This window comes from Mytilus edulis, chromosome 8, assembly GCF_963676685.1.
Source record: "Mytilus edulis chromosome 8, xbMytEdul2.2, whole genome shotgun sequence".
Lineage (NCBI taxonomy): Eukaryota > Metazoa > Mollusca > Bivalvia > Mytilida > Mytilidae > Mytilus > Mytilus edulis.
The window spans coordinates 28,620,842-28,644,757 of NC_092351.1; the positions used below are offsets into that span (position 1 = coordinate 28,620,842).

A 23,916-nucleotide genomic window follows, 5' to 3' on the forward strand; every position below is an offset into this window, starting at 1 on the left:
AAATAAACAAGGAAGAAATTGTTATCACTGAAGCTATATATGTAACATTTGAAGTCCATTGAAACAGAAAACAGCAAGTATTATATCTTAACTATCATCTTTTTTGGAATTTTTACATAGAATTATAACTGACTGTTTTTAGTCATAAATGATTTAACTGTATTCGTATGTATCATGTTTTCCTAATAATTTAAATGTATATCATCTTTATATCTTGAATTCTTCCTACTTTTTTTTTGTCGTTAAAGTTGCAAAATGGGAAAGTTCATTTTACCGGTAAAGATTTACTGATTATTATTGTTATAATGACACATGACAGTCGATCTCGCTCTTTTTATGAGTTCATGTAATTCCTTTGGTATTTTTTGTTGCATGTTACCATGATTTATCTCTTTTTAACAAGAAACATATTAATTATTTTAAAAATAAAAACACAGATGTATAGATAGAATCATTTTTAAAACAGCGTAGTAATTACCATTTCTAAACGCGCTCATGTTATCAATTGATCCCAGGCATAGATTACCTTAGTCGTATTTGGCACAACTTTTTTGAACTTTGAATCCTTAATGCTCTTCAACTTTGTACTTGTTTGGCTTTATAAATATTTTTATATGAACGTCCCTGATGAGTCTTATGTAGACGAAACGCGCGTCTGGCGTACTAAATTATAATCCTGGTACCTTTGATAACTAGAATCAGATTAGGTGAACAATCTTCTATAACGAACAGTTGTCATATCGTTCGTGTTACAGGTTGCAATTTTGTAAATATCTACAATGCTTTTTACCATAGGAACTCCTTTTACGGCTAGAAATGTACAACTTTTACTATGAAGTTTTGAAAAAAAAATATATCATAGAATGGAAAGTTGATATGCACTACTTTTTTTTCAAAGGTCAAAATATAGGACTGTGTGGCATATTTTAAACGTTTATATGCTCCAAAATGCTACAAGTTTAAATTTACGCTTCACTTCTTTAATACCAGTACGTGGGCTTAAGGGTTCAAAGAGATTTCAAAAGCGAAGTAAAGCTCGTAACTTCTATAAACTATATCTTTTATTTGTTTCATATAATATTAGCATCGTAGCTAGAATCTGGTCTGGACATCAAAATCAAATTTCTTGTTTTGATATTTGTTGGGTCAATGTTAGAGCTCTATATTCGTTCTCATAACAAGCCAAAATGGCAAGATATCGTACAATTTTGTCTTTTTTACTGTCAATTTAAGGCATTTAAAAGTAAATAATTTTAACTTCAACTGTTTTAGAAGTTTTTGTGAATATAGGGCCAATTTAAGGTAGATCATAATTATATGTTTCCCCCAAGATAGAATTTTCTTATACTTTGCCAAAATGAAGATTTAACTATGACCTTTTCAAAAATATATTAAAACGGATTGGTTACTGACTATTTTTTAAGCTTTGAGTAGTTGAAAATTGGCTTAATTTGCTTAAAATGATCTTAAAAAAACACATTTTTGTGCATTAAAAGAGATAGAATCTTGAAATTGATTGTGAAGAGATAGGTTTTACAATAGGTTTTAAGAAAACAAAAAGAAAAAATGGTTTCACCGAAATTGTTTTCTTGCTACAAATAGAAATTAAAAATTTCCCTATCAGTCCGGTATAAATTTGTTACTAAAAGAGTTATCTCCCCTTAAAAGGCTTAGTTGAAAAAAATGATTCTTAAACACAAATGTTTGATATTTGTTTAAGTATTTAGGATAATGAAATAAATCAGCAAGTTTTCTTCATTTAAATAAACTGTCGAATCAATAAAATTGCACATCTGTCTACAAATTTGCAGACATAGGCAAATAAAAATGACTGATTGTGTACTGCAATAGTCTACAATACAAGATGGCGGTATACCATACATCAACCTTGACCCCATATTGAACCTTCTCTTTTACACCGTATGCAGTTACCTAAAATAAACATTTTCAAATTTCGTATTTCAAATGTACTGCCACGCTACATCGTCTAGAATTCAAAATAAAACCATACTGTTTTAAAATTTGATTTGACCTAAAACGAATAACTTGCAGAGATGGTTGTTAATTCTAATCTTTTTGTTATTTTCTGCAGGTCATGATTTCTCTCAGAGGATTTGTTATCTGCACTGTCGGCCTTCTAGTCGTAGAATTTGCATTTGGCGATCTTTCCAATGCTCCAGTAGAATGTCTTAAGCCGTTTTGTCTATGTCAAAAGAAATCGCGCGGAAGTGCTGTGTGTTCCGGGCGATCTTTACATTACATTCCAAGACTTCCGAAATATGTCCGCTTAGTTGAATTCACGAATACAAGTATCAGTGTTATAGAAACATTTGGATTGGTTAATTTAACTTTTAATCAAATGGAGACAATAAACTTTACTGGTAATCTTTTACTCAGTATTGACAAAGACGCGTTTCGAAATTTGACTTTCCTTGACACGCTTATTATTTCACGTGAATCTCGTTTGAATCTCAATTCCCTGAAATCGTCTTTTATGAGTTTGACTAGGTTAAAGATTTTAGTTTTTGGCTTTTCATTTAATTTTTGGAAATCCCTTCCCAAAGATATGTTCAACAATTATCACTTCAGTAAGGTTAAGTCTTTATTTTTGGAAGGTAATATCTTTTCCTCTGTCAACTTTACGACATTTAGAACCATGACCAGATTACGGGAAATTTCTCTTGCTGATAACACAATAAGTCAAATTTCTTTTACTAAGTTAACTTCATTAACCAAATTAGATTTGAGTTCAAATCTGCTTCCAAAAGTTCCAACTTTTTGTAGAAGAAACAACACTAGTTATTTTCCTAACTTAGAAACTTTAACGTTAAGTCATAACAATATTGGTTTTCTTGGTCGCAAGTCATTCAGATGTTTACCTCGACTTTCAACGTTAAACTTGGATTATACAAAGATTGGTAAACTTCAAGATAATGTGTTTGCATTTTTACCATCGCTGCAAAAGTTACATTTACATAGCATCGGTAATCCTCTGAAATCTATTAAACAAAATGCGTTCAATAGTTCTTCGTTAGAGACTTTGGATTTAAAAGGATCAAATTTTCATTTTAACATGAACCAAAGATACGATGCAAACAAAATTTTTGCTTCCTGTCCAAATCTAAAGAAATTGGACCTCACAGAGAACAATATGCCATCTGACGATTTAACCTTCCGAACGATTTTTAGGCCACTGAGAAAGTTACAGAAATTGTATCTCACAAAAACTAAGATGCTTAATCTGCCTACAAATGTGTTCACAAATATGAAATTGCTTCATACATTACATTTGAATGAAAATGGGATAACAGATTTGAACGACAGTTGCCATATTTTTGGTAATATGACATCTTTGAAATATCTGAGTTTAAGACACAACCGTATATCTGTCATCAATGAAACCAGCTTTCCAGAGGACATTTTGTCAAGACTAGAAAAATTATATCTAGCCCGTAATCCTTTTTCATGTACTTGCGACCAAATGTGGTTCCTAAACTGGATTCAAAAGAATGATTCGATTTTAATGGAGTATCCAAAGGAATACGGCTGTGGAAATCCAAATAATATGCGTGGAATATTATTGAAAGATTATAAACCTACAGAGAAAATGTGCAATCCATGGAATCCTCTGTATACCATGGCAATTGTCATGGGAATTGTAATTATATCGTTCATCACTGTTGTTTCTATCGCTGCAAAGTGTCAGGACAATATCAAGAACTATATATATTTACTACGTGTATATCACAACCGGAAACAGGGATATATCCCTCTTGACAGTGAAGAGGATTACGAATATCACGCTTTTGTTGTGTATTGTGATAATGATAGGAAATGGGTTCACAACGATCTCTTGAACAAGCTTGAAAATGAAGAAGGATTACAAATCTGTATTCACCATAGAAATTTCGTTGTAGGAGATGCTATTACTGTAAATGTTGACAATTTCCTTAAAAAGTCATGGAAAGTTTTAGTTATTGTATCGAACAATTTCGCACAAAGTGAATGGTGTCAGTGGGAGGTAGATGTTGTACAAGAACGACGCCGACGACAAGGAAAAGAAGTCATAATTCCTATCATACTTGAAGCCATTGACTCAAAACACATGACTAGTCAGTTACGTACATTGTTAGATAGTACGCCTTCCTTAAGATACCGATCCGGAGTAGGTACAGAACTATTCTGGAAAGTTTTATCAGAGAGTTTAAGAAAGCCACTAGGACATCCACCGACCTCTTTACTTTATTCAAGGATTTAACCGCTTTGCTTTACTGGTAAAACAAGTAGGCGAGTGACTTTAACCATAAAATTAAATTTTTAATGCACCTACCTAACACACGGCTAAATTATATATCATTTGAAAGCTACACTTCTGTACTATCTGTTTTGCCCGGTCGTAAAAAAATCGTACGGTGCAATTTCCGTCAAATCAAGATCAAAGGCCAAGGACGAATAAGTACATATTTTCTAAGATTTCAGCTTGATTGCATAATATGACTTTTATACACTAAATTCATATATGCAAACAATTTAAACTTTTAATAGAGAGATTAACAGTCATTAATCATATGCATTTTTAAATATTCAAAGCGTTTTGTTGCTAGACAGCACATGTTAACTGAAATTCGAGTAAAAGTTAACAAAATGTGTGAAAACCAAAATTTTTCTATCTGATGCAACTGATAGTCACTTAAAACTAAGTAAAACCCTGTAATGACTATCAAAGAAGTTTTTGACATCATACATTCCTAAAATTATGCTTACTTCTAATCAAACAGCAAATCATAACAACTCATACAGTTGCCCAAAATACTGCCATCTGCGAAAAAAACCCAGCTTTTAAGCATTTCTTCCTATTTAAACATTGTATGTTGTCAATATAAGATTTATTCAACAAATTCTTAAGAATCTGAAAAATTTGAAGTAAAAAAATATGTGCGCAAATCATACTATTGCTTAAAATAAAGGGGGCGATACTAAGAGATTACAATCTGCATTTTAACTACCAGACTGAAATAAACATCTTTCGACTTTTCTAATTGTTTGATTTGTAGCTTTATTATAGATATTGATGTAGTGAAAAGACCTTTAATTTATTTAATGTGAACCATAAAAAAGAAATTGAAGATTTAGACAAACATAAATAGAAAATAATAGATGAAAATTGAAATTTCGAAGAATTAAAAAACCAGTATAAACATTATAAAACATGACTTCTTGATTGCTTAAATTGCGTTGTTCATTGTTTAAATGCATTAATTCATCAAATAAGAATAATTTTGAAGAAAAAAAATCCATTACTACGCAACGATTCTAGTTGCAACTAGACTTCCTGATTAGCTTGAATGACTAGTTCATTTTTCATACGAGGATGACCTCATGCAAGAGTTTCTGATGACGACTGAAAAGAGGCTACCATTATCTTGAAACTTTACTGTCCACTATATAGATGATGTCATCTCACTGAATAGTGCCAAATTTGTGACAATGTTGGAATCGTATTTTCCATTGAAATTGAAAATAAAAGACTCAACAGATATAGTTAACCTTATCACGTATCTTGAAATCGACGATGAGGGTTGGTTGAAAACAAGTTTTACGAAGAGCATAAATCAACCCATAAAACACTCCTTACTACCAAATTATAAAGTTTTCATTTCTATGTAGCAATATTATAGCAACGCCTGCATATCTATACTACTAAAGGAGGAGACCGATTTCATTGAAAATCCTCTGAAACAATAACAAGTCCGAAATATTTATGATATGACGTATAAATGTAGGGTTTTGTATTTCCTTAATTTGTCTTTGCATGCTCAGTCGACGAAACAAAATAAACCTTTTTATTTAAAAACTTGCCCAATTGTAACGCGATTTCGCGGAATCTTCTTGTTGAGTATATATCTCCAAGTTGATACAATATTTCAGAGCTTGCATTTACTTCACGATTTTCGTGATAGTGCGTAACTGCTCACAATGAAGATATTAAATAAAGGCAACTCTAGGTTACCGCTATTCAATAGTCATCAATCGATTTACTAGTAACTGAAACAAATCCGGGTCACAAACCAAAACCAAGGAAAATGCATCAACTATAAGAGGAACACAACGATATAACAGAAACACAACGATATAACAGAAACACTGAACTGCTACAAAAACAAACGCCAACATACAAAAAACATATTAATGGATACCAACTGCCATATGCCTGACTTGGTACAGGGCATTTGAAGAAAAATTGTGGTTCGAATATGGTTTTAAACCAGAGTTCAAATGCAAAATTGAAATTATCCCTTTGAACATTTTATGGACGCCACTACGAGTTGGTCGACAATTATGAAATATCTGTTTCGCCAGATGACGACTGATAAGTTCCAATCGACGTATCCAAAATACCGTCATCTCTGCCTTGATTGTCACCTACCGAATAAGGCTTGGCACCGAGTTAGGAATTACATAGCCACAAGACGGGTGTCGCATGTGGAACATGATCTGCTTACCCTTTGGGAGCCCCTGAGTTCACCCCAAATATTTTTTGGGGGTTTGTGTTACTCTATCTGTAGTTTTATATGTTGGGTTTTGTATATTGTTGCTTGTCTTGTTCGTTTTTTGCCGATTTTCATTACCAAAGGGACAATCAACATCTCAAACCATGAATCAAATAAACTTGATTAAAACAATGCACAAAATTAAATTAAAGTCCGAGAGACGAACAACAGTCCACAAAACACAGCACACCATGAAAACGATCACTGCCTAAAACAGCGAATGATCTTATGAGGTCAGGAAGGGTATTCAACTTTTTCATTATTTTTATTTCACAACTGCTTATAGTGTTTTACATACACAATGACCTGCATTTGTATTTTAAAAGCTTATGTTGAAAATGATCAAAGCATCTTTTATTCAAACAATTAAAGCGATTAAACTTCTAAACACATTTAATATGACTAACACGATTTTAAACTAAATAAGTTGCAGCAGAGTTCTATTTAGTTCGTTTATAACATCCCGCTTTGGACAAGCAAGTGTTTCTTTACAAGGTTACTTATTTCAATGTTGCCTACGATTTAGTCGCAAAGTCATGTTTGCATTTAAACATGATTACAAAAAGTAAATAAGTTTGACTTCGTAAAAAACATATTTTTACCACAATTAGTTCGTATATATTCTTTTCGAACTTTAAATACCCCTTTTTTATTATGGAAAATTATTCTCCTCCCTGATATTGACAATAAGCGATGTGCTATCTTAACATAGAATAACAAAATGATCACTATTTGCAGATTGCAGATTTTTGGGCAACTGCAAACACTTCAATACAAGGCTGTTCTATGAATAACAATTAATAATTGCATCTTAAAATTACAAAACAAATATATCTTGACCTAAAACATATACATTTATCTATTTTTTTAGCATACAAATATCGATTCCCCAAGATATATTTTGCTTTTAGAACAATTTTTCATTTTTTTAGGATTTGTGATAAATTTCAATTTTTCGGGAAATATTGCGCATTTAACCTCTTATGTTTTATTTGATTTGGAAATAATGTATCATGTTCCATAAAGTTCATATGATCTTTTGGAAAATTTTATGATACAAGAATTAGAAAATGGCTTTTTGTTTAGTAATCGCAAAAATTAGAATGTTTATTCATGACGTTTGACCTTGATTTAACAGAAAATGCACCGTACGATTTTTTTACGACCGGGCAAAACAGAAAGTACAGATTATTAACTTTCGAATGATATATAATACAGCCGTGGGTTAGGTGGGTGCATTAAAGTCGTTAACTAAGCGTCTTTTTGAAATAAGTCACTCGCCTAAAGAGACTCATATGAGCCTGTTTTGTTCAGCTAGAGAAATGTGATAGTCAGCAAATGAGGACATTTAATTGTGCATACTGGCTTTGGATTTTTTTTAAGGTTTTTTGTTATTCTTGTTCAATTGCAACTTTAAAAAGTAAAACTGCAAACAGTTTTTTAGATAAAATCCAAACACTGAAAATAGGTAAAATCTGTTCTGGTGAATAGAATACATAGCATACATGTTACTTTGACATTCAAATAAAACAAAATTTATGAAAATTGTTAAAAATTTACTACAAAGGGCAATAACTTCTTAAGGGTTAATTAACCATTTTAGTCATACTGACTTATTTGTATGTCTTACTTTACAAAATTCATGAAAATTGTTAAAAATTTACTATAAAAGGCAATAACTCCTAAAGGGGTTAATTGGTCATGTTGACTTTTTGTATATCTTACTTTGCTGTACATTATTGCTGTTTACAGATTATCTCTAACTATCAGATTTGCTCTAATACTTTGGTTCCAAAGATATGAGCCAAAAACTGTATTTTACCCTATCTACTATTTTTAGACATTTCGGCCATCTTGGTTCACCAGCGGGGTCATCGGACACATTTTTCAAACTAGATACCCTAATGATGATGGTGGACAAGTTTGGTTAAATTTGTCTCAGGAGTTTCAGAGGAAAAGATTTTTGTAAAAGATTAAAAAACAATACAAAAAATTGTTAAAAATTGACTTTAAAGGGAAATAACTCTTTAAGGAGTCAACTGACTATTTAAGTCGATTCAACTTATTTTTAGATCTTACTTTGCTTAACATTATTGCTGTTTACAGTTTATCTCTATCTATAATAATATTCAAGATAATAACCCTAAACTGCAAAATTTCGTTAAAATTACCAATTCAGGGACAGCAACCTAACAACTAGTTGTCTGATTCATCTGAAAATTCAAGGCAGATAGATCTTGACCTGATATAAACAAATTTACCCCAAGTCAGATTTGCTCTAAATGCTTTGGTATCAGAGATATAAGCCAAAATCTACATTTTACCGCTATGTTCTATTTATAGCCATGGCGGCCCTCTTGGTTGGTTGGCCAGGTCACCGGACACATTTTTTAACTAGATACTTCAAAGATGATTTAGGCCTAGTTTGGTTAAAATGTCTTGTAAAAGTTAACGACGACGGACAACGGACGTCAAGTGATGATCAAATCTCACCCTTCGGGCCAGGTGAGCTAAAAATCGAGATTTTGTTTTGTTCAATCATTTATGAAAGTGAAATAATAATTCGCATTTCATCAGTATGTTTCAAGTTTTTCAAATAAGTCTAAGAAACATTGATGATGAATTATTAACTAGCAACCTCCTTGAATTCGTATGCATGCGAAATTCAATTGGACCCCTTACCTAGAGATGGATAAGGTACGAAGTGTGCGTCAGGAAAGAATGTCAACATTAAAAGTGAAACAAAGGTAAATCATTTGATCGACTAATTCGATCCACCAAAAATAATTCTTAAACAGGTAAAAACGATGATTAACATACTTCTTATCTATGATATGAAATTAAACAGACCTAGAAAAATCCAATTGCACGAGTGACCTTTCTAATTATATCTATATTTATGTTTATATCGCTAATATGACCATCGGAGGTCTTCGGATGTCAATTCGATAGTTGATTTGATGGCGTCAAGACTTAAATTCACACGAAACGAAGCTATATTTTATCGAGCCCATGTCCTGTAAATTGTTTATTTTAGACGTTTTATAGTTTCGATAAAAGTTTCACATGGTTATAAATCAAATATGAGAATTTGATGAATATCAATTTGACAGCTAGTGCCCCTTTAAAGTTTTTCATTTGAACTTGAGCAATGCGACTGCAAGATCTCTAACAAGCGTGTGATGGTTTATGTTGACGCATACAAAGTGTAATTGGATGACAATAATTACAATACGGGATTATCAAAGGTGTACATTTTCAAGATTTTGATGAAATATAGGATTTAACAAAAAATGTCTTTGTACAAGGGTTTTAAAGTTAAACTTCGCCATTCAAATATATAAAGAATATTCATCTTTTTTGTTACAAACAGGTGTTGTCGCCTGTCAATAGATCAACAACTTATATTGTTGTATTTGGGACAGCACCTCAACCATGTGTCAACTAAGTAGACTAATATTTTAATGTTTTTGACTAATGAAAAAAGAATCATTCATATTTCTGTTATTAATTCATGGCTTTTTTTGTTTTATCTTTTTATAAACAAGATTGTATCTTAAACGACACAAGTATATTTCTACTTAACTTACTATTTTCGTTAAAAAAAAACTTTGACACAATAAGACAACCTTTCGTTTGTATTGAGATCTTCTTCATTGTTAGCGGATTTATGTCTTCATCTTTTTAAATGAAAAAAAAATAAGTAAAAGAATATTGCTTGTTTGTGTGTTACTAAATCAACCTATTGTCACAGAGTGTCCTACAAAATAAAATAAATTAAAAGTAAACTATTCATATTTTGAATATAACCATGCACCTAATACAACATACAACTAAACAACTCATCCTTGACTTTGGTTTTCCGTTGTATAAAGTTCAGTACGCAGTACGTGGATCCAAATATAGACAAGGAGGAAAGTGTCATCTGTTAAGCGGTATATATAATCCAAATAAATAGAAAAGAGTAAGTATAAACCTACTTAGATATTTTTTCGGAATTTCAAAACTATAATTGCATTTGATGGTTCATGCATTTATGATATATTGGTATGTATGGTTTTAATTTTCTGCATGAACTCATTATCTTAACTGATATTGAAGCTCAACCTTTATGTTGAACGAGTCTATCCCATTGAATTACAGATAAAGGATACCACATATACAGTTAAGTCTGTGTCCTATCTTGACTTACATCTAGAAATTGACAATGAGCGTCGGTTGACAACACAACTTTACGACAAAAGAGATGATTTCAGCTTCCCAATTGTGAACTATCAATTTCTAGGTAGCAACATTCCAGCAGCGCCTTTACACGGAGTATATGCCTGTACATTAGTACGATATTCACGGGCTTGTAATTCCTATCCTTGATAGAGCATTGCTACTCACAAGGAAGCTATTCAATCAAGAGTTCCAGATGGTGAAGTTGAAATCATCCCTTCGTAAATTTTACGGACGCCATCACGAGTTGGTTAACCGTTATTGAATAACCGTTTTACGGATGATATTGAATATAAATTGGACGGAGTCACTCACAAACATATCATAAAAGTTCGACTTTTATTTGTTTGTCAGTGAATAGGTCGAGTTTATACACCGATAAATTCCTTTAAAAAGGCGTTAATCCTTTAATAATGTATTCAATATATTAACGTCGAATAACAACACAATTGTTGGCTGCTTGCATTTAACATTGTTTTTCATTTGCTCAATTTAACGTTAGTAGACATTATAACTGACAACAATGATGTAGACAAATATAATGCTTATCCATCAAACGAGAATGAAGCATAACGTAAACAAATTATTTCTTAGTTTAATTGTCATGTTTCAAAAACATATTATGTTACAAATGTACTGCCACAGTGCGTCGACTAGAAAATAACTTATACCATGCGTGTGTTGACCCAAGATGAATATATTGTATGAATGGTTGTTATTACAGAACTGTTTATTTCACAGGTCATGATTTCCCAGAGAGTATGTGTCATCACTTTATTCCTTCTAGTAATCAAGTTAGAAATTGCCAATCTATCTAGTGCTCCCATAGAATGTCCCGGGCATAAAAACAATGCCGTATTTGGCAAAACCTTTTCAACTTTTTATCTTCAGTGCTGTACAACTTTGTACTTTTTTCACTTTCGATCTTTTATATCTGGGCGTTATGTATTCGGGTTTAGTTTTCTGTATTTAGTTAATACTTCAGTTTCATTATGTATATCTCTTTCATATTCATTTGATAAAATTTACTGTTTGCAATAGCATGAATTGTTCTATATAATAAGAATGTTCTTATCCCGGGCATACCAACAATGCCGTATTTGGCAAAACCTTTTCAACTTTTGATCTTCAGTGCTGTACAACTTTGTACTTTTTTCACTTTCAAACTTTTATATCTGGGCGTCACTGGTGAGTCTTGTGTGGACAAGACGCGTTTTTGGCGTATTGAATTTTAAACCTGATGCCTTTTGTTATCTATTCATCATGTTTTTCTTTGTCTAATGTGTTCTCCTATTTATTTGTATTGTAGTCTTGTAATATTATGTTGTCATTTCAATGTTATATTTAACTTTGCCATTAAAGTGCGAGGTTTGGCATGCCATAAAACCAGGTTCAACCCACCACTTTTATTCCCCTTTAAAAGTGTCCTGTACCAAGTCAGGAAGATGGCCATTGTTATAATATTGTTCGTTTCTGTGTGTGTTGCATTTTAACGTTGAGTCGTTTGTGTTTTCTCTTATTTTTGAGATATTGAGATAAGACGTGGCACGGTACTTGTCTATCCCAAATTCACATATTTGGTTTTGATGTTATATTTGTTATTCTCGTGGTGTTTTGTCTGTTGCTTGGTCCGTTTCTGTGTGTGTTACGTTTCGGTGTTGTGTCGTTGTTCTCCTCTTATATTTAATGCGTTTCCCTCGGTTTTAGTTTGTTACCCCGATTATGTTTTTTGTCCATGGATTTATGAGTTTTGAACAGCGGTATACTACTGTTGCCTTTATTTATCAAGCCGTTTTGTCAATGCCAAAAGAAGGTGAATGGAAAAGCCGTGTGTTCCGGACGATCGTTACATTACATTCTTAAACTTCCAAAATATATTGGTTCAGTTACATTTACGAATACAAGTATAAGATTTATAAACAAAAGTGGGTTGGTCAATTTAACTTTTCATCAGATTGAGAAAATAAACTTTACTGGTAATGCTTTACGCAGTATTGACAAGGACGCGTTTTTTAATATAACTTTTTTGAAATCGCTTATTGTATCATCTGAACCTCATTTGAATATTACTTCCCTTAACTTGTCTTTTCAGAGTTTGCCAAAGTTAAAGATTTATGAAATAGAATTCAATTTTAATTTGTAGAAATACCTTCCTAGAGATATGTTTAATAATTATCATGTAAGCAATGTTAAGCATTTGATTTTGCAAGGCAATAGTTTTACATATATTAACTTTACGACATTCAAAACCATGTCAGGTTTAACAGAAATATCTCTTGCCAATAACGAAATAAGCCATGTTACTTTAACTAGGTTAACTTCATTAATTATACTAGATATGAGTTCAAATCTGCTTCCAAAAGTTCCTATATTTTGTGGGAGAAACGATACTAGTTATTTTCCTAACTTAGATACCATAATTTTGAGTCGAAACATTATTGGATTTCTTGGAACCAAATCATTCCGTTGTTTACCAAAACTTTCAACGATATACTTGGACTATACAAGTATTGGCAAACTTCAAGATAATGTATTTGCCTCTTTACCATCGCTTAGAGCGTTAATTTTGCAAAATATCTGTAACCCTTTAAGATATGTTACACAAAATGCATTCAATAGTTCTTCGTTAGAGACATTAAATTTAAAGGGGTCACATTTTCATTTTGATATATCACATAGATACAAGGCAAACAAATTTTTTGCTTTTTGTCCAAATCTAAGGAACTTGTATCTCACAGATAACTATATGCCATCTGATGATTCAACCTTCCAAAACATGTTCAGACCACTGAGAAAGTTAAAAAAAAAATGTATCTCACGTCAACTAAAATACTAAATTTGCAAAGAAATGTGTTCACAAATATGAAATTGCTTCAGAAATTAAATTTGGATGACAATGGAATAAATGGTTGGAACGACAGTTACCGTATCTTTGGTAATATGACTCATCTAAAATATCTAAGTTTAAGGCATAATCATATAGCAGTCATCAATGAAACCAGCTTTCCAGTGGACCTTTTGTCCAGACTAGAAACATAAAAATCTAGCTCGTAATCCTTTTTCATGTATATGCGACCAAATGTGGTTCCGAAACTGGATTCAAAAGAATGGTTCGACTTTAAAGGAGTATCCAAATCAATATAGATGTAGACATCCCAAAGATATGAATGGAATATTATTAAGAGATTATAAACCTACAGAGAAAATATGCAATCCATGGAATCCTCTTTATACCATGGCAATTGTCTTGGGAATTGTTGTTCTGTCGGTCATCACTGTTGGTTCCATCGTAGACTTGCTACATGTCCCTTCCTAATTATTATTATTTTTTCAATTTTGCCCCTTTAATAATTTTACTGCTATAACTAGGAGATTACAATTATACTGACATCTGCAGGAGGAAGGCCTTTCTCCAAGGGCAATCAGTAGGCTGGCACTTATCAGTAAACATATAAATTAGTAAGAGAGAAATATTAGAAAGGGAATTGTAGCAAGTCTAGTTCCATCGCTGCAAAGTATCAAGGCAATATTAAGAACTATATATATTTACTACGCGTATATCACAACCGGAAACAGGGATACATCCCTCTTGACAGTGAAGAAGATTATGAATATCACGCTTTCGTTGTGTACTGCGATAATGATAGAAAATGGGTTCACAACGATCTCTTGAACAGGCTTGAAAATGAAGAAGGATTACAACTATGTATTCACCATAGAAATTTCATAGCAGAAGATTCTATTAGTGTAAATGTTGACAATTTCCTTAAGAAGTCATGGAAAGTTTTAGTTATTGTATCAAACAATTTCGCACAAAGTGAATGGTGTCAGTGGGAAGTAGATGTTGTACAAGAGAGACGCTGACGCCAAGGGAAAGAAGTCATTGTTCCTATCATACTAGATACCATTGACTCAAAACATATGACTAGTCAATTACGTACATTACTGGATAGTACACCCTCCTTAAAGTACCGTTCCGGTGTAGGTTCAGAACTATTCTGGGAAGTTTTATTAGAGAGTTTAAGAAAACCACTTGGACATCCGCCAACCTCTTTACTTTATTCAAGAATTTAACATTCTTTCTTTACTGGTAAAATAAGACACTCGTCTGAGCCTGTTTTTTTTAAATTTATTTAAATATCTATTTTGTCTTTTGAAAAAACAGCATATAAAAACTTCTCATTATATCATTACAATATGTACGCAGATCTTATATATTGACTTATACTATTAAATACCTAACAAAGTTGCCAGTCTTTTATATTGACTAAAACAATCAAATACCAATTATATGTACCCTCACCCTTATGATAATGATTACATAAAAAAATATCAATAAAAAAATTAAACCTTCACCATTGATTTATAAAAAAAATTAAATATCTACATTTTCGCTTAAAAAAACATTATCTATTAAAACATTTTTTTAATGATACACCTATTCCTAATTTGTCTGATTTTGAACCATCAAAGCTTTCAATCGAAATAATGCCTTTTTTAAATACCTTTTGAGTGAAACTTTGAACTTGTATTTCTAAGTTTTGAAAAACAGACCTAACATTAAATTCTTTATCAGCCATTTTGAGAAATTAAATAAGAGTATCAAATAAAAAATCACTTTACCTTAATATCCTTTGGTCACGGTTAACCCAAAATAACCACATTTAACACAACACATGGTTATTTGGAACAGTAGTTTATTAAAGCCGGTCTGGACCAGTGTCCATCACGGACGGTCTCCTCTATACGGTAAAATACACAAGTATATATACAGAATATAAACAGTGTCAAGGTTTCTATTAATTTGACCATTATAGTCTTAAATCAAAAGATACAGGGATGAATATCTATTAAGTTGACTTTAATTGACATGTTTTGACCAACCTGGAGATTAATGGTCAAAGAATACACATATTTCCCGTGTTTTAACTAATTGCTACATGTCACCACCTGGTCTGCATGTAAATATGCAACGTAGCGGTCAATTGAACAACCTTTTACAAGGTCATGTTTTTCGTAATAGATATTCCCCTGCATTTATTTTATTCGATTTAATAAACATTTTGAGAATGTATAATCATAAATATAAATATATATATATATATATAATATATATCTATATATGTATTTTAAGCCCATCATATTGTCACATATAGACCTATTATCAATTATTATATTAGTAAAAATAGTTGCTTGAATCTGGTTTTATCAATATTTGTGACAGGAATATTGTGCATTTAAACAAAGGAACACTAAGCACAGAGAAATAATTAAATGAACAAACAGTTTGAGAGTATTGCATAGCAATACAGTCCCCTACCAGTTTAAAAATTCATTGTACTGGAACAAAATGCTAACTTGATCTATAACTTGTCATGGGTGTAAACAAAATAACAAATATCAAGTCAATATCTTCAAGCATGAAAAATGTGGGAAACTGATTAATAATGTTAATTTACTAACCCCAAGGACCATAACTCTGCACAAAATCATCAGACGAAATAAATTGAACTTGATCTGTAATTTGTCATGATAAAACTGTTCACCAAATATCAAATCAAATATCTTCAAGTATGATGAAAAAAGTGAGGAAAACTAATTGAGTGAACTTTTATAAGTCCAATGACCATAACTCTGGACAAAATCATCAGTTACTTGTCATGATAAAACAATACACCAATTATCAAATCCATATCTTCAGGCAAGATGAAAAAAGTGTAGAAAATTTTACAAGACTGACAGATGGACAAACAGAGTGCAAACCTAAAGTACCCCCTTTGACTTCTTCAGTAAGGGACTAATCAGGGTTTTCGATATCACAAACTAGTCAAAACATTTACTAAATTTTATCATCGGTATAAAGACATCATTCGTAAATATAGCTCAACATGCAGACTTCTAATACGTTCAGGTATTTCACATCCAATTTTTTATGGAAATATTCTTTATAAAGCACAAAGGTGTCAGTATTCACCTCAGAAACTTACAACACCTTTGAATAGACTTATTAAGAAGGGATATAATTACGATACTGTTGTCAAGTCATTAAAAATTGCATATTTTGGCGTTAATATTGAGTCACTGATAAGGTCTTTGCATGGGTACTAAACACATTTATTCTAAAAACAGTTGTTGGCATGACACGGGTTATGTTCTTCTCATATATGTTATGATGGTATGATACTAAACCCCTAACGGGAAGGATTGTGCCTGATGTTCATATGATGAAATCATAATCTTTCAGTCAGTTTAATTGAAGTCTGGAGCTGGCATGTCAGTTAACTGCTAGTAGTCTGTTGTTATTTATGTATTATTGTCATTTTGTTTATTTTCTTTGGTTACATCTTCTGACATCAGACTCGGACTTCTCTTGAACTGAATTTTAATGTGCGTATTGTTATGCGTTTACTTTTCTACATTGGTTAGAGGTATAGGGGGAGGGTTGAGATCTCACAAACATGTTTAACCCCGCCGCATTTTTGCGCCTGTCCCAAGTCAGGAGCCTAGTTAGTGGGTAGTTTGTTTAGGGGCCAGCTGAAGGACGCCTCCGGGTGCGGGAATTTCTCGCTACATTGAAGACCTGTTGGTGACCCTCTTCTGTTGTTTTTTATTTGGTCGGGTTGTTGTCTCTTTGACACATTCCCCATTTCCATTCTCAATTTTAATAATATAATAGTACATTACATCATGTAAATCATAGAATATCAACAGACACCTTCCATTATTTCAACAGTTTTAGGATCTTGTAATCAATACTGCAAACTATGGTTGCTTGAATTCTTATGATTTGTAGGTAACAACTATTAGAAAGGTCATCACAGAATATCTTTTATATTTAGTATCATTCATTGTCATTCATGGGATGACAAATTTCATGACTGGGAGGATATAAATTAACCAGGTATTTGCAAAAGAACATGTTTCCTAATCCAAAATATTAGGTATCAAAGAAAATAAATGAATCCACACTAAAGTCATAGCAAGTGTTACCAATTTGTTGCCAAACAAATAAAAAAGATAAAGAGTGACATCCATTAAATCTCTGCAAGGAGAAATGTCTAAAAATGTATTTACTGTAAATTCAGAAATTATTGTGATGTTTTTATTATTGTGTAAAAGCGACAGGGTTTTCGGTAATAATCGCAGTACTTTAAACTCACATTTTATTAAATTCTTTATATGAATTAAATAGTATTTTTCTCAATATCGCAAAAATTAAAATTGCTTTTTAGTCTAAATGAATAAATCGCAATAATAAATGCACACAATAATTTCTGAATTAACAGTTGTTAAATGTAAAACAGCTGGGTTTTTATATAGACTTGTTTTCTAAAGTGTCTAGTTTAATATTGCATGGAAGAGCTGTTATTGTAATGTTTTCTTTCCATTCTATTGATTATATTAGTTGTCTCTAGTAACACTGCTTAGCTGTTGTAACCAATGTAACAATGTTTTCTCTTTTCCTGACAAAAAAATTTTCAATATTTTATCTTTGAAATGATTTCAATAATATTCCACACCAGTAACTTTGACGGCGTTCCTGTTGCTTAGTCTAGTTTTCTATGTTGTGTCTTGTGTACTATTGTGTTCTTTTTTAGCCATATCATTGTCAATTTATTTTCGATCTATGAGTTTGAATGTCTCTCTGGTATCTTTAGCTCCTCTTTCAGCATAACAAAACTGTAGTAAATGCCTATTGCATATATCTCTAAAATTGATCAATACATAGTATTATATTTACATCATTTATTAACGACATGACAAGATGACACAATGACTTAAGACAATGAGGATCATGATGAAGGTTCTGATTTAATTTGCGGCATCTCCTGCGTAAGAGTCGGAGGGTACTGATCATCATCGTCCTTCTCTTTCTTAATCTTCTTCTTTTTATGTTTAGTTTTATGGTGGTCAGAATCTTCATCGTCCTTTTTCCTGTAAAAAAAATAAAATATGATGAGGGTGGATTTTAACAACCTTGACTACCCATGAAGGTATTGCAAGGTCCAAAATAAAATACAATTTAATGTTCTCACATTCTATAATTTCAATATTTCTAACATTGTATGCAATTTTTTACAACCTCCTTGAAGTTTTAGAAGCTGAAGATTTTAAAACAATTGTCTTGAAATGAATATGCAAGTGAAACTGTAAACTTTCTTTTCCTAAAGGGGCCTTGGTTGCAAAGGGGTGTAAGTAGTTTATCTACAATGCTAAACAAAAAGTAAAATAGCAAAAATACAAAATGGAAAGTCCTTTACTTGATGGCAAATCAATAGATCAAACACATTGTATAAATGGAAAACAATTGTAGACAAGCAATATGGTAAGAACCCCTCTTGATGCAAAGTAAGTTCAATTTCCGATCTAATTTGCCTTAGATTGCCAGTTATTCTGTCTAAGGTCTTAGGGGATTTGCTCCAGGTACTCCAGCTTCCTTCTTCAATTTAACTGGTGACATGATATAGTCAGATGAGACACAACTATTAATTTATTCTATTACTAACCCTCTTCTGTTTATTTTTAAGAAAATGTCATAATCTCATTATCTAACTGCTTTATTTATGATATTTTAGCTTACTAATGATAACAATTATATGCATAAAATTATTCGTTACATCTGAAACACTTTAAAATATCTGTGTAATTGTTGTAATCTGATTTTGTTAACCATGTTAACAACAATCTAAATAATCAAAACGCAAATATATTAAATTTTCTTCATTTTCTAAACAATTAAACTTAACTAACCTTCTACTAGATTTGTGATGTTTTTCTTCCTTAATCCTGACATCTTTAGAACCTTCTCTAGTTCTTGACGTGTCTCTTTCTTTGTATCTGTCCCTATCCCTGTCACGATCACGGTCCCTTTCTCTATCACGGTCCCTATCCCTATCACGGTCTCTATCCCTTTCACGGTCTCTATTGCTGTAACGGTCTCTGTCTCTAATAGTCCTAAAAATAAATGAAGTATTCTTGTAATTTCTAATATGAAATAAATTCCCATAGTCTTTTAATGCATGTTGTTTCCAGGCCTAGAATATACTTGTTGCAGGAGCCAAAAGCAGTGACTTGATTTCAATTACACCACTAGTTTTATTTATATGTAAATACTTTGAAGCAGTAACCATTTCATTAGCCATGAAAGCATTAAGTGAGAAAATAAAATTAGTGATGAATCCTTGAAAACAAAATCAAAATACGTAACTTATTAATTTGTTATTTTTTGTAACTGAAATGTTTACAATACCTTTAACAAAAGCTATAATTTTGACTTCATCACAAGTATTTTGCCCAACATTTCTGTAATGCAGATCAATTAAGTCCTGATAGCAGGTGCCCTTTCCTAAAGACTATTCCAAAAGAGGATTAAACAATTACCTGTCCCTATCACGGTCCTGATCTCTATCGTATCTCCGATCTCTGTATCTGAAATCTCTCTCACTTCCTGAACTGCAATCATAGAGAGTTGTTATCTTGTTGAATCCAATCGATATTGTAATACATTCATTAGCATGCATATCATGGACATTTTATCACCATCAAACCCACAATTTACTTAATGTATACTATGGATTCATAATTATTCATGAGATACCATATTTTGTTGATATTGTAAGTAAAGAAGAACAACAAATTCAAATATTGAACAAAGTATAAATTTATTAAGGCTTGTATTCAGACATTGAAATCAAATATCCATGGATATAATTTTTTTTGTCTCAATGCAAGAAAATTGGTATCAATGAAAACAAATAACTTCACAGTACACATGGTAAAGTAAATTTGTACACAAAAAAAAAAGATTTCTACATATATTTTGGCTGGCTTGAAATTTCAAGTTTTCAAATAAACCACAATAATTCACATTTTCAAAATCAAATGTATTCTGGTTATTAATTTTGAAAACATACATCACAATGTTTTGATTTTAAGTTGTATCCTATTCAATGGATACCCAGGCAATGGCATAATATTGTTCTGATTTTGGCATCTTGTTACAGAGTAACATCATTTAATGAAACAGTGAATAGTCAATACAAAAGATAAGGTTGTTATTAATATTTTCACAAAATATTTGCAGTATAATTTGAAACTATATCAGTATGTTATTGCCAAGTTGAAAGATAATAGATATTATTCATTAAATTTACAAGAAACAGAAAAAGTAGAATCCACATAAAATAGGTTAATGAATTAAAATGATCAATGTAAACCCATTGCTACAAATACATATTTTACTTATTACTATAAAAACATGCAGTTCATTGCATTGAGAAAGATTTTGTAATGACCTTATTTGGGCTAATTTTATGTTGATTATGAAATTAAAATTTAAGATTTCTATTAATGTCTGTTTGAATGTTTAAGTAATAAAAATAGAAAAACATGCAGTTTACGATTTTTTGTCAATGCAGATTTAGGTATTTTCAAATACTATGTTATTATCTTTTCACAAAAATTATCAGGCTGTTGGTCTTGTCTATTGAATTTTGTCATCCAGGATTTACAGCTTGCTATACGGTATGAGTTTTTCTCATTGTTGCTTTTACATAATATGTTCCCCCTTTAAAAAATATTAAGTATTTTAAATATATTAATTATCAAAGGTATTTGTTACTGAATATGATCGTGCATTAGTTTAAGTGGTCTTCTCAGGGATTATTTTCTTCATCTTTCCACAGATATTCCCTAAGAACCTTATATATGTTACAATGGATTAGTCGCAAAAACAATCTGCAGCAATTCATTTACACTGATCAATATGTTAGACTCAGATCGACGTCCGGTCTCTAATCGACGTCTGTTCCTCATATCGACGTCCAAATCTGACGTCACAATAAAATATCCTCCAAATCGACGGCCAATGTAATGCCTATCTAATCGACGTCTATTTTTTGTCTTCTCTAATCAGCGTCCAATTTCTAGCTTCTCCAATCAACGTCCGTTTTGGACAAAGAATACACAATTGACCCGAACCGACAGCAGCTGAAACCTTTAGACCTTTAAACATATAGCTTATATTTTTGATTTTTTTTTAAAGATTTATAAAAGACTAGACTACATATATGTAAACAGGTTGTGATATCATTTTCTTTTTTTAATTTTAGAGATTATATAAAAATATTAAGGAGATGTAGTATGACATGAATCATGTAAACAATTCAAATTAGAAAAATAACGGTCTTATTTATAAAGAACTAGAGGCTCTAAAGAGCCTGTGTCGCTCACCTTGGTCTATGTGAATATTAAACAAAGGAAGCAGATTGAAAATTGACTACAAAGTTCAATAACTCCTACAGGGGTCAATTGACCATTTCGTTCATGTTGACTTGTTTGTAGATCTTACTTTGTTGAAAATTATTGCTGTTTATAGTTTACCTATATCTATAATAATATTCAATATAATAACCAAAAACAGCAAAATGTCCTTAAAATTACCAATTCAGGGGCCGCAACCCAAAAACAGGTTGTCCAATTCATCTGAAAATTTCAGGGCAGATAGATCTTGACCTGATTAACAATTTTACTTCATGTCAGATTTTCTCTAAATTATTTGGTTTTTGAGTTATAAGCCAAAAACTGCATTTTACCCCTATGTTCTATTTTTAGCAGTGGCGGCCATCTTGGTTTGATGGCCAGGTCACCGGACACATTTTTTAAACAAGAAACCCCAAAGATGATTGTGGCCAAGTTTGGATCAATTTGGCACAGCAGTTTCAGAGAAGAAGATTTTAGTAAAAGATATATAAAATTTACGAAAAATGGTTAAAAATTGACTTTAAAGGGCAATAACTCCTAAAGAGGTCAACTGACCATTTTGGTCATGTTGACTTATTTGTAACTCTGACCTTGCTGAACATTATTGCTGTTTACAGTTTACCTATATCTATAATAATATTCAATATAATAACCAAAAACAGCAAAATTTCCTTAAAATTAACAATTCAGGGGCCGCAACCCAAAAACAGGTTGTCCAATTCATCTGAAAATTTCAGGGCAGATAGATCTTCGCCTGATTAACAATTTTATCCAATGTCAGATTAGCTCTAAATGCTTTGGTTTTTGAGTTATAAGCCAAAAACTGCATTTTACCCCTATGTTCTATTTATAGCCATGGCGGTCATCTTGGTTAGTTGGCGGGGTCACCGGACACAATTTTTAAACTAGATACCCCAATGATGATTGTGGCCAAGTTTCAAATAATTTGGTCCAGCAGTTTCAGAGGAGAAGATTTTTCTAAAAGATTACTAAGATTTACGAAAAATGGTTAAAAATTGACTATAAAGGGCAATAACTCCTAAAGTGGTCAACTGATCATTTTGGTCATGTTGACTTATTTGTAGATCTTTCTTTGCTGAACATTATTGCTTTTTACAGTTTATCTCTATCTAAAATAATATTCAAGATAATAACCAAAAACAACAAAATTTCCTTAAAATTACCAATTCAGGGGCAGCAACCTAACAACGGAATGTCAGATTCATCTGAAAATTTCAGAGCAGATAGATCTTAACCTGATTAACAATATTACCCTTTGTCAGATTTGCCCTAAATGCTTTGGTTTTTGAGTTATAAGCCAAAAACTGCATTTTACCCCTATGTTCTATTTATAGCCATGGCGGCCATCTTGGTTAGTTGGCGGGGTCACCGGACACAATTTTTAAACTAGATACCCCAATGATGATTGTGGCCAAGTTTGGTTAAATTTGGCCTAGTAGTTTCAGAGGAGAAGATTTTTGTAAAAGTTAACGCAGGACGACGACGGACGACGACGGACGACGACGACGGACGACGGCGGACGCCGGACGCCAAGTGATGAGAAAAGCTCACTTGGCCCTTCGGGCCAGGTGAGCTAAAAATGACAGACATAAACCATCGAAAACCACTGCACTACAGGCCCATAAAGAATATGTCGGGGTTATAAACATGTGTGTAAGCACTCAACCTAGAACAGTTGTATAACAGCACAACATAAAACATAATGACAATTACTTGCGTATATGAGAACAGTTGTGTAACAGCACAACATAAAACATAAAGCCAATTACTTGCGTACATGAGAACAGTTGTGTAACAACACACATAAAACATAAAGCCAATTGCTTGCGTATATGAGAACAGTTGTATAACAGCACAACAT

At 32.0% G+C, this 23,916-nt stretch overlaps 2 protein-coding genes across 4 annotated transcripts in view; one reads left to right on the top strand and one right to left on the bottom strand.

The window, feature by feature from the left end:
• LOC139485276 (toll-like receptor 13) lies at positions 1 to 4,291 on the top strand. Its single transcript, XM_071269622.1, has 2 exons — positions 1 to 77; positions 2,093 to 4,291. The coding sequence occupies exon 2, from the start codon at positions 2,096 to 2,098 to the stop codon at positions 4,256 to 4,258; it is 2,163 nt and encodes a 720-aa protein (XP_071125723.1). The 5' UTR covers positions 1 to 77; positions 2,093 to 2,095; the 3' UTR covers positions 4,259 to 4,291.
• Positions 4,292 to 18,503: 14,212 nt separating this feature from the next.
• The window catches only part of LOC139485277 (pre-mRNA 3'-end-processing factor FIP1-like), a 30,697-nt gene continuing 25,284 nt past the window's right edge, over positions 18,504 to 23,916 (bottom strand). For 2 of the 3 annotated variants that reach the window (XM_071269625.1, XM_071269623.1), the window contains 3 exons: positions 20,154 to 20,225; positions 19,524 to 19,727; positions 18,504 to 18,707 (listed from right to left, as the gene is read on the bottom strand). In XM_071269625.1, the coding sequence (XP_071125726.1) occupies positions 18,566 to 18,707; positions 19,524 to 19,727; positions 20,154 to 20,225 (418 nt within the window). In that variant the 3' untranslated portion in view covers positions 18,504 to 18,565. The remainder of the gene's footprint in view (positions 18,708 to 19,523; positions 19,728 to 20,153; positions 20,226 to 23,916) is intronic. The other variant, XM_071269626.1, reaches the window with a different exon arrangement.

Coding starts and splice junctions, on each gene's coding strand:
- LOC139485276 (XM_071269622.1), top strand. CDS start 2,096: ATGATTTCTCTCAGAGGATTTGTTATCTGCACTGTCGGCCTTCTAGTC.